The sequence below is a fragment of the Triticum dicoccoides genome, chromosome 6B, assembly GCF_002162155.2.
Source record: "Triticum dicoccoides isolate Atlit2015 ecotype Zavitan chromosome 6B, WEW_v2.0, whole genome shotgun sequence".
Classification (NCBI taxonomy): domain Eukaryota; kingdom Viridiplantae; phylum Streptophyta; class Magnoliopsida; order Poales; family Poaceae; genus Triticum; species Triticum dicoccoides.
Genome location: NC_041391.1, coordinates 650,489,257 through 650,508,675, shown reverse-complemented (window position 1 = coordinate 650,508,675; position 19,419 = coordinate 650,489,257). Strand labels below are relative to the sequence as shown.

General features: G+C 45.2%; 1 protein-coding gene across 4 annotated transcripts in view; it reads left to right on the top strand.

The window, feature by feature from the left end:
* The window catches only part of LOC119324423, a 5,273-nt gene extending 2,164 nt beyond the window's left edge, over window positions 1-3,109 (top strand). The window contains exons 3-5 of one of the 4 annotated variants that reach the window (XR_005156927.1): window positions 685-849; window positions 924-1,050; window positions 3,043-3,109. Coding sequence is in view for 1 of the 4 variants with exons in the window: in XM_037598212.1 (XP_037454109.1) it covers window positions 685-849; window positions 924-944 (186 nt within the window). In the remaining 3 variants the exon portion in view is untranslated. Of the gene's footprint in view, window positions 1-525; window positions 850-923; window positions 2,371-3,042 lie in introns of those variants that run through there. The other 3 variants (XR_005156928.1, XR_005156926.1, XM_037598212.1) reach the window with 3 other exon arrangements.
* The last annotated feature ends 16,310 nt before the right edge of the window (window positions 3,110-19,419 follow it).

Here is a 19,419-nt window from a genome sequence, read left to right as displayed (position 1 = left end):
AGAGAGAGAGAGAGAGGATGGATTTGCTATCCACACTAGCTCGGATGGCTGTTATCAGACCCGTTCGTTTGCTTTATGATCCGCATCTTTGGGTGGATAAGGTTTTGATTTTACCATTTGTTGAATTTCGCCATGACATAAGAGGAAAGCTTAGCCGAAGCTTTATGGAGGCAAGGGCCAGGAAAGGCAACCTAGCCTCTGACGTTGCAGATGTACTCAGGGGAAAAGATGACACGCCTTTTGGAACCAGCAGGGGGCGCCAGGAGCTACTTTGAGTGAGCTACTGAATTGACTGATTGGTTATTTGCCAAAAGTTCTAAGGTGTGGCGTGCTGGTCTAGGGGTGTGAAAACTCCCATTTTCGTCTAGCTAGTGTGACACGGTTAGGCACCGTTTTTGGACTAGTAAAATGATATGTGGCGTACTGGTCCGGAGTTATAAAACTTGCTATTTTCGTAAGTAAAATGAATACGATTCTGCACCATTTGTAGTACTGACATGCAGACTGATGAACTCGATTTTGCAGACGAAAAAGACCATGCATTGGCATGCATCCAAAAAAGAGTGCATAGTTATTGTCGCTTCATTGTTCCGTATGGGCATGTAATTGCTAAAGCTGCCGTCCGGCTAATTGTTTTGCATATATCAAGTATCATCCTCGCTTTTGCTCCCTGCGCTCTTGTAGCACTGCTATCTACCGATCGGACGAATGGAGGGATTGGGAGATGGTCTAGCGAGCGACGGAAGCCGGGGTTCCGCCGTGAGCATGGCTGGGATTGAAGACATGTTTGCAGGCGCCATTATCCCTGCCGGCGAGGATGTCCATCCCAGCAGTAACGACGGCCAGCAAGTGCGTATATGTGTTCCTGGAGCTTTGATTACGAGTGAAAGATTTTTTGCTGAAAATATATTGCTGTTTTCCAGTATGTTGATCCACCAACTTAGTCTGAAGCAATTTTCTATGCTAATTCCTTCGGCCAAGCACGGCGGGGCACTCTCGATACATGGAATGCCTGTCCGTACAGCAGGGAAGAACGACACACATGGCCAGGTTGGTTTTTTTTTCCTCATGCTAACTGAAATTAAAATACGCATGCAATCATCGTCATGGTTCCAAAATCCTCCCTGATGGAATTGACCATTACAGAACAATACTTTAGCGAGTCCAAACCTAAGAATACAATTAAATCCGTACCACGATACAAAACGCACTCTAAAGAATACGAAAACAAATACATCAGACTCATATTACATAACCTGCAAATAGTTTCTCAGGAAAAAATACAAGTCTCTCGTAACTTATTTGATATATAATGGAATCACCGTGGTTCGCCTCGCAAGTCCTTTGCAGATGCCCCGCCCCCCTTAGGACTTGTTGATTGTGTCCATGCTGAATTGCTGATAGCGATAATCTTGCCAAATTTCTTGGCCCACCTCTCAACAATCAGTCTGGCAAATCTTGAATTTTGCAGGGAGTTGCCAGATGTTCTTGGCTAATCCCAAAACTTCATAAAAAAGAATCATCCTGGACTGGTCGATCTCATATCCTAACTTGGTGAAAACAAAAACATATGGCGCATCAGGGGAATTGCTCGTGATTTAAGTTGATTTTGTGCCGTCGTTCTGATGTGAGGATAGAGTTCTCTGTAGTTTTGTCCTCATCCACTGCCTCGCATAATGTAGCGCCAGGATCCCGTTTGAAGCAATGAAGTTGTTGAACGCGAAACTTTCAGCCCAGTCAGGAAGTGGGAGGAACGTGGAAGAGTCGAAGAGAGTTTGCTCAAACTCTACTACGTGAATGATGGGAGGGACGCACCTCTGACGGAATGATTTGAGGAATGCTGTATTCTTAACGGAGCAGTACCATGATGGAAAAACTGCGGAGGCTCGAACGAGGTTGTCGACTCTTCCAAGACGGAGAACATCTGCTGCATCAGATCCGACTCCTCGCGGAGCAGCTTCTCGATGGGGCAGCCATCGTGCATCTCGCTGTGATTTCTATCGTACGCTCTTGGGTGGAGTAGTGGTTCTTTGCTGCTCAAAGTGAAAATTTGGTGTGTCTAAATGCGATACATTTCTGTCCTCACACCGAGCTCTCTCCCTTTGTGTGGACTGGATATACAGAGAAAATCTTGATGTAGGGGCCATGACACGCGCATCGAAGACTGACGATTTTTGTGTGCGTCTCGGGCCACGCTCAGCGTGTAGGAAGCAGTGGAGGACACAGCCCTACTCTTGTTTTTTACCGGCAGGAATCCTAGAGGCATGGGCGTGGACGGCTCAGTATCTGCAGACTTTGAAAATTTATCTCTGCCGTGCTCAACTTTATACATGATGACGAATGGTTTGAATGGTTGGATGCAACAAGGTATAATTCAGTGCAGAATCATTTAGAGCATCTACCGCCGGGCACCTCAAACCCGCCTCCAATGACTGGACGAACGGCCCAGTCACAAAATTTAGACCCAGACACTAGTAGAAAAAGGGTCAAACATGAAGCACATTAGTGCCGGTTTGTATTTGAACCGGCACTAATGTATACATCAGTGCCGGTTCCAACGGCTAGCCGGGCCGCTCTCATTAGTACCGGTTCGTGGCTAACCTTTAGCACCGGTTCGTGCCACGAACCGGTACTAATGAGAGTGGTGGCAGGATGTTGTCAGTCTGGGCCCCCTCCAGCACCTTTAGTACCGGTTCTTGGCACAAACCGGTACTAAAGGTCGTCCTACATAAACCCTTCGTCCACCCAAGCTCGCTCTGTTCTTCCCCTTTCCCCTCTCCTCTATATTCTTTCACTCTTCCTCTCGAGCTCATCACACATTTTGCCCAATATTTGTCAAGATTTGAAGGCCCTCATCCATTCAAATGATCACAAAGGTTAGCAACTTTGTCCTTTCATCTCTCATTGCTAGATTAGCTCTTGCAATGCTTTATATAGTTATTAATTTGTGAGTTTAGTAATTTGGGAGGAAATATATATATGTGCTAGTATTTGATTTATATGCAATTTGAGGTTAAAATAACACTTAGTTTGCATATGTAGGTGTGGTTTACTTAGTGCCTTCTAAATCTTCGTCGTAACCACCGTTGATCGCCCGCACCGTCCCGTCGTCGGCACCACCTTGTGGTGAGCCTCTTGTTCATGAAATTTTATATAAAAAATTGATGTTTGTGTGATTTGGATATATAGTTACTCGTATAATAATTATCTTACCCGTACGTTCTTTGTTATACATAGTGCCATGGTTTTGATATTCGTCCCTGTCGGCCCTCGTCCTTGTTATGATTCGGATGTGGTATATTCTCTTTTAAAACTATTTGTTGCATTTCGTGTTTATGACAAATTATGCCCATCAAGTTGACATAGATATTTTTATCTAGGAGGTATGTGAACCGGAAATTCCAACCGACCCTATTGTCGAGAGGTTAAATTTAGTTGAAAGAGAAAACGAGTACTTGAAAGAAAAATTAAAAAGAATTGAGGGGGAGAAGATGGAATTGGAGTTGCATGTTGCCGATGTCGTCAATGATCACAAGATCAAGAAGGAGAAAATGCGCTTGAAGATTAGAAAGATTAGAAAATATGCCATCGATAGTGAGGCTTGGTATCATTATGTTGTTGGATCAATTGTTATCTTAGTTGCGATCTTGATCGCATTTGTTCTTGCATTTAAATGCTTTAGCTAGAGAGTTATTTGTTCATTGCATTTAAGTGTTGTATGAACTTTATGTATGAACTTGTATTAATTTGGTCTATTCGGTGTTGTGTACTGAAGATGAGCCGGCAATGGATGTACGATGACCGATGCTCTCCCCAGTTCGTTGAGGGTGTGCATACTTTTCTGCTTGCGGCTGAGGCAAACAAGCGGGCGGATGGTTTTATGCCTTGTCCATGTGTTGGCTATAAGAATGGTCCCAATTACTCTACGTCAAGAACCATTCACGTCCACTTGTTTGAGTCCGGTTTCATGCCCCACTATAATGTTTGGACCAAGCACGGAGAAAGAGGGGTTATGATGGAAGATAATGAAGAAGAAGAGGACGACGACAACTATCCTGGCCATGGGTTTCCTGAATACGATGATACAACAATGGGGGAAAAAGCTGAGCCGGTAATGCGGGAAGAAGCTGAGCCGGCAATGCGGAAAGAAGCTGAAGAAGAGGCATCAGATGAGCCCGTTGATGATCTAGGTCAGGCCATTGCCGATGCAAAGAGAAACTGCGCAAGTGATTTGGAGAAGAAGAAGTTGCAGCGCATGTTAGAGGATCACAAAAAATTGTTGTACCCGAATTGCGTAGGTGACAAGAAAAAGCTGGGCACCACACTGGAATTGCTGCAATGGAAGGCAGAGAATGGTGTATCTGACAAGGGATTTGGAAAGTTGCTGGTAATGATAAAGGATATGCTTCCAAAGGACAACGAATTGCCCGAGAGTACGTACGAAGCAAAGAAGGCTGTCTGCCCTCTAGGGTTAGAGGTGCAGAAGATACATGCATGCCCTAATGATTGCATCCTCTACCGCGGTGAGTACGAGGATTTGAACGCTTGCCCGGTATGTGGTGCATTGCGCTATAAGATGAGCATGGTGATGTCGAGGACGAGTGCCCCAGGAAGAAGATTCCTGCCAAGGTGATGTGGTATTCTCCTATAATACCATGGTTGAAACGTTTGTTCCAAAACAAAGAGCAAGCCAAGGCGATGCGATGGCACAGAGAAGACCGTAAGAAAGACGGAAAGTTGAGAGTACCCGTTGACGGGTCGCAGTGGAGAAAAATTGAAAGAAAGTACGGGAAGGAGTTTGCAGATGACGCAAGGAGCGTATGGTTTGGTCTAAGCGCAGATGGCATTAATCCTTTTGGGGAGCAGAGCAGCAACCATAGCACCTGGCCTGTGACTCTATGTTTGTATAACCTTCCTCCTTGGTTGTGCATGAAGCGGAAGTTCATTATGATGCCAGTGCTCATCCAAGGCCCTAAACAACCCGGCAACGACATTGATGTGTATCTAAGGCCATTAGTTGAAGAACTCTTACAACTGTGGAATGGAACAGGTGTACGTGCATGGGATGAGCACAAACAGGAAGAATTTGACCTAAAGGCATTGCTGTTCGTGACCATCAATGATTGGCCTGCTCTCAGTAACCTTTCAGGACAGACAAACAAGGGATACCACGGATGCACGCACTGTTTGGATGATACCGACAGTATATATTTGAATAGTTGTAAGAAGAATGTGTACCTGGGACATCGTCGATTTCTTCCGAGCAGGCATCCCGTAAGAAAGAAAGGCAAGCATTTCAAAGGTGAGGCGGATCACCGGACGAAGCCTCGCCACCGTACTGGTGCTGATGTACATGATATGCTCAAGGATTTGAAGGTGATATTTGGAAAGGGTCCTGGCGGACAATCTGTTCCAAAGGACGCTGACGGACGCGCACCCATGTGGAAGAAGAAATCTATATTTTGGGACCTGCCATATTGGAAAGACCTAAAGGTCCGCTCCGCAATCGACGTGATGCATGTGACGAAGAATCTTTGCGTGACCCTGCTTGGCTTCTTGGGCGTGTATGGGAAGACAAACGATACACCTGAGGCACGGGAGGACCAGCAACGTATGCACGGAGAAGACGGCATACATCAGGGTCATGCAAGCTACGCTCTTACCAAAGAAGAGAAGGAAATCTTCTTTGAATGCCTGCTTAGTATTAAGGTACCGTCTGGCTTCTCGTCGAATATAAAGGGAATAATAAACATGGCAGAGAAAAAATTCTAGAACCTAAAGTCTCATGACTGCCACGTGATTATGACGCAACTGCTTCCGGTTGCATTGAGGGGGCTTCTACCGGAAAACGTTCGATTAGCCATTGTGAAGCTATGTGCATTTCTCAATGCAATCTCTCAGAAGGTAATCGATCCAGAAATCATACCAAGGTTACAGAATGATTTGGTGCAATGTCTTGTCAGTTTCGAGTTGGTGTTCCCACCATCCTTCTTCAACATCATGACACACGTCCTAGTTCACCTGTGCCAAGAGATTAACATTTTGGGTCCTGTATTTCTACACAATATGTTCCCCTTTGAGAGGTTCATGGGAGTCTTAAAGAAATATGTTCATAACCGTGCTAGGCCAGAAGGAAGCATCTCCAAGGGCCATCAAAATGAGGAGGTCATTGAGTTTTGTATTGACTTTATTCCTGACCTTAAGCCGATTGGTGTTCCTGAATCGCGGCATAAGGGCAGACTGGATGGAAAAGGCACGCTAGGAGGGGAACAAATAATATGTATGGACGGACATTCTCTCACTGAAGCACACTACACAGTTCTACAGAATTCCGCCTTGGTGGCTCCGTATATGGATGAACACAAGAATTTGTTACGCTCCAAACACTCGGAGCGGTCTGATGACTGGATTACACGTGAACAAACCAGGAGTTTTGCCAGCTGGTTGCAGACACGTACCATGCATGACACCTCTATTGAAGATGACCTGTACTTGCTGTCCCAGTTACCATCTTTGAATATAATGACTTTCAAAGGGTACGAGATAAATGGTAATACATTTTACACGATCGCCCAAGATAAGAAGAGCACCAACCAAAACAGTGGTGTCCGCTTTGATGCAGAAACCAAGACGGGAAAGGAAACATATTATGGTTATATACAGGACATATGGAAACTTGACTATCGACGTGGCTTAAAGGTCCCTTTGTTTCGGTGCAAAGGGTCAATATGACACGAGGCGGGGGAACGGAAGACCCGCAGTACGGAATGACAACAGTGGATCTCAACAATCTTGCGTATGCAGACGAACCATTCGTCCTAGCCAATGATGTGGCACAGATTTTCTATGTGAAGGACATGTCTACCAAGCCAAGAAAAAGAAAAGATAAGGAAGCGAATGCATCGTACGATGAGCCAAAGCGGCACATAGTTCTTTCTGGGAAGAGAAACATCATGGGAGTGGATGACAAGACAGACAAGTCAGAAGATTATGAAAAGTTTGATAAAATTGCTCCATTCACAGTGAATATTGACCCGAGCATCCCGTTAAATGATGAAAATTTTCCATGGTTACGGCGCAAAGGGACACACGCGAAGAAAAAGTTTCACACCCAAAGATCTGGGATGTGATCGGCTTCACTAGCTATCATCACTTTCTTCTGTGTTTCGCACCGAGAGGGGAATCTCTGTTATAGTTAGGGTAGTTATGTGTTTTGGCATTTGAAACGCGAAGAAATTTTATGTGCAAACAAATTCTTTCATGCCTTTACTAATTTTTAAAGTTAAGTTATCCACAAACTAATGATTCACACTAATTTCATATAATTCAAAATTTAAACTATTCAAATTTGAAAACTACGGGCACTAACAGAAAGTTTGTAATTTTTTGTACCTAAAACAAAAATGTTCACAAAGAAACTCAAAATACACAAAAAAAACACAAAAATAAATAAAGCAAAAAAATAATAAAAAAAGCCCTAACAGAAAGTTTGTAATTTTTTGTACCTAAAACAAAAATGTTTACAAAGAAACTCTAAATACACAAAAATAACAACACAAAAATAAATAAAGAAAAAAAAAACCCGCCTACCAGGCCAGAGCGGCTTGCATACGACTAGAAACCCAACCTGCCGTTGGGCCAGGATGCAGGCCCGCAAAGGCCAAGTGGGCCCACAGGGCTGCAAAGAACACGTAGGCCCAGTAAGCCTGCTTTGGAGTGGAGCTCGAGAGAGCGACCACACGGGGGTTTATAAACCAGTGCGGTCGCCCCTCGGCTAGCGAAGTGGGACTAAACTTGCTGCACCGCACCTGCGCCAGCGCACCCCCTTTAGTACCGGGTTGTGGCACAAACCGGTACTAAAGGGGGGGCCTTTAGTACCGGTTTGTGCCACCACCCGATACTAAAGGGGGTCGCTTCCCGCCGCTTGGCCTGGCCAAAACAGGCCTTTAGTACTGGTTTGTGGTTCCAACCGGTACTAAAGGTGCCTTCTATATATACAACGGCTACGAAAATTTCAGTTTCCCTCTCTGTTCGTTCCTCTGTTTCCGTCTTCGTCGCTGTCGCCGCCGCCCTCGATCGTCTCCGTCGCCGGTCGTCTCCGTCGCCGCCCCCGTCCCCGTCGCCGCCCCCGTCCCCGTCGCCGCCCTCGTCTCCGTCGCTGCCCTGGGCACGTCCCCGTCGCGTCGTCCCCGTCCCCGTCGCGCCGTCCCCGCCGTCGCCGCCCCGGCCGTCGCCTCGCCGTCGCCGTCGCCCGCTGTGAGCCCTCCCCGAGCCCGTACACACACACAAGCATGTTTAATTAGTTTAGATAATTAGTCTTTAATTAGTTTAGATTATTTAGATTATTATTTTGTATGTTTAATTATTTTAGATAATTAGTGTTTAATTAGTACACACACACGTATTTTGTATGTTTAATTAGTTTAGATTATTTAGATTATTATTTTTTCACTATTATATATGTATGAATGCATGTTAGATGGATATAATTAGTGTTTAATCAGTTAGAAATTAGTGTTATATAGAAATGTTAGAAATTAGTGTTATATAGAAATGTTAGAAATGTTAGAAATTTTAATGTTATTTAGATTATTTAGATTAGCATAATTAGTGTTATATAGAAATGTTAGAAATTTTAGTTATCAAAATCCAATCATTAAAAAAATGTTACTTTTTGCGGGCATATAGCTAGTATTTGTTCTCGATGATGCCCGGCCCGCATCCTCGCTGTCGACCCGTCCACGACGACGTTCAGCCGACCCATGTCCGGGACTGGGCTCCGCCGGGCTGGCACTGGGAGGTGCTGCCTGGAGGGGCGCGCCGCTTGATGAGGAACCTGGCCCCGGGTCCCGTCGTCGACCCTGATCTCGTTTGGTGACGTTCGCGTGGGCCAATTTCGATGCGGAGGGACCCGGCCCCGCCGGAGGTGGTACGTCTCCGTGTTAGGGAGGAGGACGAGCATGTCCATCGCTACATGGTTGCATTAGAGGACGGCAGGTTCTCCAATACCTGGCAGTATCTTCGGGGATCTCACTTCAGCTATGATCCTGTGAGGATTCCTTCTCTTTGGGTGTCCACCGCCCGCGCCACAGGAACCGCGAGTATCCTAGATTCTTCTGTAGTATTCGATCTTTAATTAACTAGCCAGTGATGTACTATTCAATATTATATATTATTGGAGACGATGTATTCGAGATTATATCTATTATTCTAGACGAAGTATTCGAGATTATATCTATTATTCGAGACGATGTAATTTGAATACTAAATTGTTTTATATTTCTTTTGAATTAGTTAAATAAAAGCTATGGCAGACAATACCGACAGAGAGGGAGAACAGACCATGTTCGATATGATACGCGGGCCAAATGATGATCAGAATGAAGAAGATTATGACGGCTCCGAATTTCTAAACAACACCGGAGAGGGTGATATGATATTCGATTGCGACGACCGAATTGATGAAGTCATGAACTACGATTATGACGATGACGAAGAACATGTTGATCCTGAAACAACAAAGACCGATGAGGTATATATATTTATATAAGCAGGTATCTGGTGATCATCACATGTTTTAAATGACTTGAAGATATATTAACGAATCGATCTTTGTTCTTTCAGCCATCCGGATCGAGCAAATCTTCAGGCAAAAGGACGAAACGAGGCCCGAACAAAAAGTTGAAGGAGGGCGTAAAGTACAATATCGAGGCAGTCAGACCTAATGGCGAACCATTAGCGCCTAAGAAGATTGCGGACAAGTTCATTCGTCAGTGCGGAGTTCTTGTGAAGGACCAACTCCCGATCTCCCTTCAAGAATGGAGAGAGCCAGCAAAAGACAAAAGACAAAGAGGCAAAGAGGACGCTGCTCCACATTCAGATGTTACTTTTGTCGACAAGAATCAAAAAGATCTGCTTTGGGATACTCTCATGGAACATTTCACCCTACCAGATCATTTCACAGAAGCAGATGTGCAGAAAGTCAAGGACGCTGCTCTTAGGAAGATGGCGGTTGCATTCAAGAACCACAAGAATCGTGAATGGGACAAGTATGTCAAGGGAGGAAGAAAGACTCCAGTATTCGAGGGAACACTAGAGAACCAACGTGCTCATTGGGACGATTTCGTGAAATTCAAGGATTCGGAATTAGCTAAGGAACGGTCGAGAATAAACAAGAAGAATGCTGAAAAAAAGGATAAGTTCCATAAGCTGGGGCCAGGTGGCTATGCGATGGCAATGCCTAAGTGGGATAAGTCTGAGAAAGAGATGGAGGATGCAAGTGCCACTCCGGTTACTAAGAGCTGGCCCCCCAGGGTCAGGACTTGGTTCTATGCGCATGGGGGGGAGTTGGACCCGAAGACAGGCAATGTTTTGACGAGGGCAAGTCTGAAGGGAGCCGACGATGCGATACTTGTTGCAATAGAAGAGGCACGATCGGGGGTGTTCCAGCCCAACAGAGAGAACGACGAGCTTACGCGTGCCCTGGGAAATCCTGAACACCCGGGAAGAACACGAGGCAAGGGCGCTATTCCGTGGTATGAGGGGTTCTCAGACTTGAACACCGACTACAGAACCCGTGCGAGAAAGAAGATTGTGGAGGAGAAGAAGAGGAAGATGGAGGAGGAGCAGAGGAAGCGGGACTATGAACGCCTTCAAGGCCTAGAAGCAAGTCAAGCGGAATTGGTAGTCAAATTCCAGCGACAGCAGGAGCAGATCGACTCACTTACCCAGTAAAGGGGGTCTCAGCAGCTGCAGCAGCTAGCGAATGATCCAACATTGGATAGCACCGTCCCATGAAGCAGCTTGGGTTCCGCCCCGGACGACGCAATGCTGGGTAGATACCCCGTGGATGACATCACGGAGAACACTAGCTGCGAGCTACACGTCAAAATGAAGAACATATCCATGAAGGTGGCGGACATCGTTGCTTTTACAAATCCCCCCGAGGCAACCTTCCATTGCAACCCGATTCCAGCGGGCTATGCTCGTGTCTTGGTTGTTGAGGTGGTGGACCCATATTCGGAGCTAGAGCTTGACTATCTTGGAGGTGAGGACGAGCGCTTTCTTGGAGACGCCAAACATCGTATCATCCTATGGAAAAAGGATTGCATCATCATTCGAAGGCCACCATAATGCAGGCTGAAGTTCTCAAAATCACTGTTGGACAACTCCTCGAGATCGAGCCCATGCCTGTGCTTAGAGAGGATGAAATAAAACGGAAATATGTCCGGGGCCAACCTTTGGTCGAGCCAGACAAGGTCAAGAACCTCCCAACGAGAATGTATGAATTGCATCAATGGTACATGAACATTACCAAGATTTCCGATCGATTGTCCCTCATGGTGAATGTCAAGGAGGATCATTACTACCATGAGAAAGCTGTGTCCGTTGAGTATTCTGAACTGTTTCAGTTATACAATCAAGACGCACTCGACAAATCTATCGTCAGTTGCTATTGTCTGTAAGTGATTTCTTTCTGTAATTTAAGTCCCAAGCTAGCTGTAGTGATCCTTATCATTACAAGTAATTATCCTCACTATATTCTTTTCTGTGGTATTATATGCAGGATGAAGATGTATGAAATGAGAAAAGATGGACGCTATGGCATTGGGTTCATTGACCCAAACACCGTTAATGAATACACATGGAAAATAGATGAACGTCATCAAAAGGCCGTAGAGGACAACATGCTAGAGTTCTTGAAGCGCCTCAAATACAATGAAGATATACTACTTCCTTACAACTTCTAGTGAGTCACACTGTCTTGTACTACAAAATCTCTGTTTTTGCCTACTAGCTAGCTACATGTTTTTGCTTACATATGCCCGCTTAATTAAGACATGCAAACGTGTGTGCATGCAGATATCACTGGGTTTTGTGTATCATTAAAGTTGACGCCGGAACAGTTGAAATACTGGACTCACTACTCAAAGAAAAAATTGACTATAACATCTTGTTTGGGATAGTCAGCAGGTAATTTTAATCATTATTAACTATATATCTCGGCCTATTTAGTTCGTCATTTTATGATATGAACTATTTAATAACCCTTGTATTCATTTTCTTTTTCGGCGGGCAGGGCTTGGGCAAGGTTCATCAGGGTCACGGACGGCGAATGGAAAGAAAAGCTTAAATGGGGAAGACCCAAGGTAAGTAATTAAGTAGTACTAGCTAGCTAGCTAGCTGCCATCTCTTTAATTATCATGCTTGATTAATTATTATCTGATCAAATTTCATTCTCGTAAAGGCCCTGAAGCAGGCGCAGGGTACTGATCTGTGTTCATTCTGCGTTTGCGAGAACATTCGCATGATGTCGTCCGAAAGGAGCAGATCTCAAAGACAGGAATGGGTACGCTTATCAAAACACTATTCACAATTTTTACATCATTATCGATATCTAGTCACACAACTAATACACATGCATATTGATCTCCTTAATAGTTCAGAGAGGTGCGGGCGAAGCTCCTAGAAACGGAGCGCGTAGAAGCACTTCAAGAGGAAATAGCGGGATTTTTGCTCGACCAGGTCATAAATCCGAAGGGAGAATACTATTACCCGCTACCGCCCCAATGAAAACCACTTCCAATTGTCATCGTGCTCCAAAGGCACCAATTAGGCTATAATGCCACTGGCTCCGAAGGCAACATGCATATGTAGGAGAAATTATATATAGCTATACATGTGTGTATGTGTGAATTAATTAATATGATGGTTTGTGAGACATTGATGATATATATATGCATGATTGGTTCTACTAGAAATTCTATTTATATATATATATATATATATATATATATATATATATATATATATATATATACATAACGTGTACAATGTGTAGTATCGTAAAATACCAGCAAACGAAAAAGAATTAAAATGGAAACACAAAATTAAAAGAAAAAGAAATCATAAAACTAAACCCACCAAACCTTATAGTACCGGTTGGTCTTACCAACCGGTACTAAAGGACTCCAGGCCCCTGGAGCTGGCTCGTGCCACGTGGTTTCCCTTTAGCATCGGTTCGTGCTGAACCGGTACTAAAGGGGGGGGGGGCTTTAGTGCCCACACTTTAGTGCCGGTTATGGAACCGGCACTAAAGGGCCTTACGAACCGGTGCTATTGTCCGGTTCTGCACTAGTGAGACAGGCCCCTCAAACGGACCTCAAACGCCCGGACAAATCAGCACCCCTCATATCAAGCCCAAATATGGACGGACGTCTCCTCCGTCGGATCGATGTCGCCGCGTGGCACCGCTCCGATTATTTAAGCCGACGGTCGGCAGCGAAACCCTACCCCACCACATTTTCCTCCTGTCGTACGCCGCCGCCGCCACTTTCCAATCCCCGTCTGCCACCACTAGCAGCCATGTCCCCACGCCACCGGGTGAGGAGCTATCCATTTCTTATGCCGGAGCGCCAGCTACAGCTCCTTCATATCCGGGCAAGCGCGAAGCCCGGATCGCCGTGGGGCTACCTCCGGATGCAGTGGATTCGGAGGTGGAGTTGGAGTTGGAGGAGGAGGAGGAGGATGTGGGGCACGTTGGGGATGCGGATGTGCAGGCAGAGCAGCGGACCATCCTCGATTCCCTTCGCTCGGAGCCAGGTGCGGAGGCTAGACATCGTCGTCAGCAGGAAATGGAGGCGGAGCACGCCGCCAAGGAGGAGGAGATGCTCGCCTATACGGATGAGGCCGAGGAGGAGGGGAGGAGTCCGAGCCCTACTACGCGCCCGTCCAGCTTGCGCCCGATATCGACATCGTGAACATCTCCAACGATGAAGATTAGTTAGAGTAGTACGTAGAATGTATTACTTAGGATTTTTTTTACATGCTTTGTATGGATCTAAGGGCTAAAATATGAGAGATTCGAATGTATCGTTCACTGTCCGCGATGCGTCCGTAGTGTTTGAGGGATCGAATTTATCAAATCCAGCTCTACATGCTCTTACATCGACAATACATTTTATGCAGGGCGGCCTGCTATCTTCACATACAAGCAAACTTTGTAACGAACATTAGTCACAGCGGACCAATGTTTGGGTGATTTAAAAACAACGTACTAATCTTGTTATCTCGTATCCTTAGATTCACAAGTTACTGTAATAACACCTTTTTAGGCCATCAAAAATTGCATTTTTAACTAATCTAGGGGCACCTCTAGCCAGATCCCCAATCGGCGTTAGTGGTGAAAAAAATATCGTCAGCCACGTCCCACCTCCCTATTTATCCTCCACCGCTCGGCGGCTAAGTAGATTTTCATGCCTCGCTAGCTGCCTCCTCTGCCTCTCCTCCGCCCCCATCCCCGACGTTGGTGCGCGCCCCCATCGTTCCCCGACCATCCCTCTCCTCCCAATGGCAGGACCGCATGGCCGGTGCTCCACGCCGCTATTCTGCAGCTCGAATCCGCGCCGCATCCTCGAGGCACTGCCCTGCCGCCACCGTGCTCCTCGCCCGCATCTCCGACATCCCGGACCTTCCTCCGCCGTGGCAGCCGTAGAGGAAAATACCTCAACATCCACCAGCATGCGTAGTGGACTTGGGTGGCGGAGATCACCGACCGGGAGACCCATACGAAGAAGTGGATCAGGTTGTTCCACGCGATGGAGCTCGCCGCCCTGGAATATGACCGGTGGCAGGTCCAGTTCTGCGACACGACAACGAGGCTCAACTTTTCATTTGGGATGGCGCCCGCCCACCTCGTCCTAGTGGCACCAGGGCTGGTGGATGCCGCGACGGCTCGGGAGGACCAGGAGGCGAGGAAGCGCCTCATGGCGGAGGCCGCTGACGAGGAATACACGGCGGACCTCCATCACCAACACCTCGAGCTCATGGAGGCCGAGCATGCCATCTTCGCGGAGCGCACGGTCGACGATAATAGCGTGATTGGTGTCGGTTGGTGGAATGACACCTTACATAAAAAAATGTACTCATGCATAAAATGCACGGTGCCGTTGCTCTTCCTCCCGTGGTTAGGTGCGGTGTGATGTGTGCGGCAGGGATGCCGGGGCTCTTCCTCGACTTAACCTTTTTTTTGGCATACTTGGTATGATCTATTTGTATCCTTTTGGTAAAAAGTGATAAATCAAAACTCCCACCGCCTAGTAAGGTGGGCTCTCTTTATTCTCCGCTTCATATAAGTTGTATTCCCTTTTCCACACCAAAAATATTTTTAGTTCCGATGCCAAAGGATGTGTAAGAACTGAATTGACAAAAAATGTTCTAGTTTAAAACTTTATAATGAGGCCAAAATCTGTTATTCATCTAAATAATAACTAGTCTACTCAACGGAGTATTGTCATTAAGAGAGTTTTTTTATATGGCGTCAAACAACAAATTGTCTCGTGTCGTGGGAGGAATCAAATAGGCGAAATGCACTTGATGCACCATTAGCTTGGAGATTAGATTTTTGAGAAGTGCCACATTGATATTAATAATATCAGCACATTAAAACATGCATGACGAATCTGAGGAGAACATATAAAATGTCATCACGCCGCATGAAAGAACTAGAATATCCTTGGAAAATATGGGAAAATAATAATCTTACCCTTTGAAACCTTGTGGGAGCATGTGTCGGCAATCGTTCTCCCCTGTCTTGCCTCGGGTTTTCAATGGCCCTGGCTGGAAAAATGTTCTAGTTTAAAACTTTATAATGAGGCCGAAATCTGTTAATTATTTAAATAATAACTAGTCTACTCAACAGAGTATTGTCACTTAGAGAGTATATTTTTTTTATATGGCATCAAACAACAAACTATCTCATATAATGCATGCAGCTGCCATTCGTGTGACTCGGCCATCATAGTGCAAGACCAGTGCTCCAGCGCAGCCCCGCAGCGAAGAAGGATGCACATACCAGACTTGCCCGACCGTGCCAAATTGTAATCCATGTCCTTGGCGTTGCTAAATGCATCCGGACATGGGTGCTTGGAAAGAGCGCATGCGCGTGTGTGGCAAAAGAGAAGGGTGTGCTGCCTACTGATAAATGGAATGGTGGTCTTTGATTCTCCGCCTCTCCAAAAACGGCATGGGGAGGAGGTCGAAAATCCGGTCTGTTGCGAGCAGGAGGGCACCTGCCACGGGAGGCCCAAGGTGCATGGGCGCGAGCAGCGCGTCGTTGGGTGCCTTTTCAGTTGAAGCATCACATGAATGCAGCCGCATGCACAGGGGCTCCTATTCATTGGCCAGGCAAGAACTCGAACAGCACGCTTCTACGTTTTTTTGCGTTTGGCACACATGCACAGTGAACGATCACGCATGCGTCATCGTATCAACAGGACATATACATAGCAATAGGCGTCAGATCGGCTGAAACTAGGCGCTGCGTGCGTATGGATGCCAGTTTGCTATCGCAGATTTAAGATTTTTCTGACCAAGGATCGGGCCGTATCATATGTTGCCTGCAAGGATATCGATCCACACCCATGTTTTCAGTACATCCACAAGTTCATCGGATAAGCTACCACTATATATAGACTACTAACATAAACATAGGCCAACAGCAGTCAACTAACAACTTAATCATATCCCTAGCAACAACTGCTACCCACAGCGATAGGAAAAACATACTACAACTATAGCGACCAACAAGGGTGGCATCAAAACACACGAGAGGCGCGAGACAAAAAGCCAGCCAGAGCGAAGAACAACACCGAGAAGACAGCGGTGCCTAGATGGCAACTCCTACTTTGGTCAGAAACGTTGCCTCGGAATTTTTTAGTTGTCGCCTAATGTTTACTCCCGTAACGTTGCCTCGCGAGCGCGCAGCAGCTGGATAAAATGGGCTTTGGGCTGCTATCAACACATGCGATGGCACACAAAAAAGACAAGAATTAGCAAGTGACAAAAAAAAGCAACGCGTAAGTAGAAACAAAAAACTCGATGACAAAAGAAAAGGTTCAAACCTTCCCCGAACCTTTTGATTCCACAGCCGGTGGTCCCTCCTCTGCTGGACTGTAACATGTACAGCCTAGTGCCTGCCCCAGACCCTCCTCTTGCATGCGATGTGGTCCACCTTTCGCTATATAAGGAAAAGAACATCAAATGAATAAAACTATGAAAAAGCAAAAGAGGAAAGAGGAGCGACCAGATTCCAATACCAACGATCGCTCGTGATTGTATCCGCCCTAGCGAAGCTTCATTAGTTTGCTTTCCTCTCTCTCTCTCTCTCTCTCTCTCTCTCTCTTTATATATATATATATATATATATATATATATATATATATATATATATATATATATATATATATATATATATATATATATATATATATATATAACAAGAGCATTCCAATAGCTTCAACTTATGTTTATGTTTGTTGATATTGGCCATTCTAATTATTTTGCTAGAATTATAGAATGCTCCCTGCTTTAGTGACGCTTTTTCACGTCTAATTAAGTATATGATGTGACCTCTCGCTGGTGCGCTCATTGTTGAATTCCACACAATTTATCTCTGGCTTGTAATTTCCTTTCTTAGCTCAGGAACTAACGTACAATTTATCTCTGACTATTATTACTTATCCTGCACCGCTGCTTGTCTGTGCTCTGTAGGATGTGATGATGGTGTTTTATTCGCTGTTTATGATTGGCCTGATGATCTATCTATATGGTCAAGGTTTCCACCAACAACTTGTGGGACGCATGGCCGGGTGTTGTTATCGTGTTGCCAATCTGGGTATTGTCACTCTATATGCATTTGCAACAACGTGCCAAGAAGCATGCACTGCTAAGCGATGGCGGCGATCTTAGTACCAAACTGCTGGAGTCTACGAAATAAGCCAATGAGTGAAGTGAATATGGGGCACCGTTTTGTTAATACCTGAAGTATGGTGCCCTGGTCGTGGTATTGAACGGGTAGTATATATGATATCTGTATTTAATCTAGTTCTTGAGCTTTTTGTAAACCCTCCGGATAAATGGATGTACAAGACTGGTGTGAATTTTGTTTCGCGTGATTATATGAAGTGTGTTACTTAACACCCTGACTTCTATTGTGACCTTGCATGTTTATTTCATTCTCCAAATCGAAAAGGGGTGCTTTATTACTTAAAAGTCCAAATGTGTTTAGCGAATGAATTGTGCATGCATCAATCGCAAGTTATTCTACCTTTCGTCCTTTCCAACAATGTTTATCCCATCAAATGAGCTACCATTATCTCCTTGCAATGACTTCTCTTTCTCATGTCCATTTAATCGGAACCCTAGCTCTTCTGTCCAAAGTACGTAGTAATATCAGGTATGAGTGGAAGAAACATGTTGCCCTTTAAAAAAATCAATGTTAATCGTGTATTGGAACAGAAGTGATGTCTGTGTTCTATTATAATCTCTCCAAAAAAATTATAATCTCTATTTTTTTTCTATGTAACAATTACTGGGGGCATATACGATCCTATTCACTAGTGCAGATTGACACTACTAAGCTGTTCCAATCGCATACATTACATGTGTGATGCCCTGCACACAGTTTGTAGGATAAAATCGTGTGAGATATGGGTGATCATCGCAGACGGTCAGGGGCGAGGCCACTTCAATTCATGGGTATTACAGGAGGCTTAGATTTTTGTGGTCAAAATCACCTCCGAGGGACGCCTCTAATAATTCATGGCTATACACAATTTGTTGGCCAATTTTCATCAGAACTCGCGTAGGCGTTTATGATGGAATTGCATGTCGTAATATATGAAGGCGGCTAGATTTTTGAAACTGCTCTAGTTTCTCTCAAGCGCAAGCAGTTTCATCATTGAAACCACCGCTGGAAAATTAGTACCTCGGGGCCTTTTCCCTTTTCTTTCTCCCTGGATTCTCCTTCTTACCTCTTCAATTCCTCGCCTCCCTTCACCGAACCTAGCCCAATCCCTAGATCCACGGGGTTGGCTTGATGCATTGGCCAGTGCCCTTGTGAGTCGTGACTTGATTCCACGGGTGAATTAGAACATGAATACATGATTGATCCATACGGCCAACTCACAATTGCCAATTTCAAAACAGTTAAAATATATTGCTCAAATTTCTCCATAAGTGTGGTTGGGTGAATTGGCTAGAACATGAATTCAATATGTATCAGCATCAGTAGGTCTTGAGTCCACGACACGGCCAATGCAGTATTGAATTAAAATAGTTGCAGCTTACCATCAGTTTGGACTTTGGATGAGCTGATTGGAGCATGAATTCAGTAAAAAAACCTAAATTTTCCAAAACTTCATGAAGTCGTGTTGGCATGGGGAGGCAGTAGGACACAGAAGCAGCTTGCGAGTGGAGAACTGCATCCTTCTGTCGGTGAGCCAAGCCAGTCAGCAAGGATCCAAGGACAGATGGCCTAGTATGCAAAAAAAGACAGAATTCCCCGCAAAAAAAGAAGACACCAAAGAATAAGAGCAAGTACATTTTTAAAGGCGGATAACCCCAGCCTCTGCATCAAGC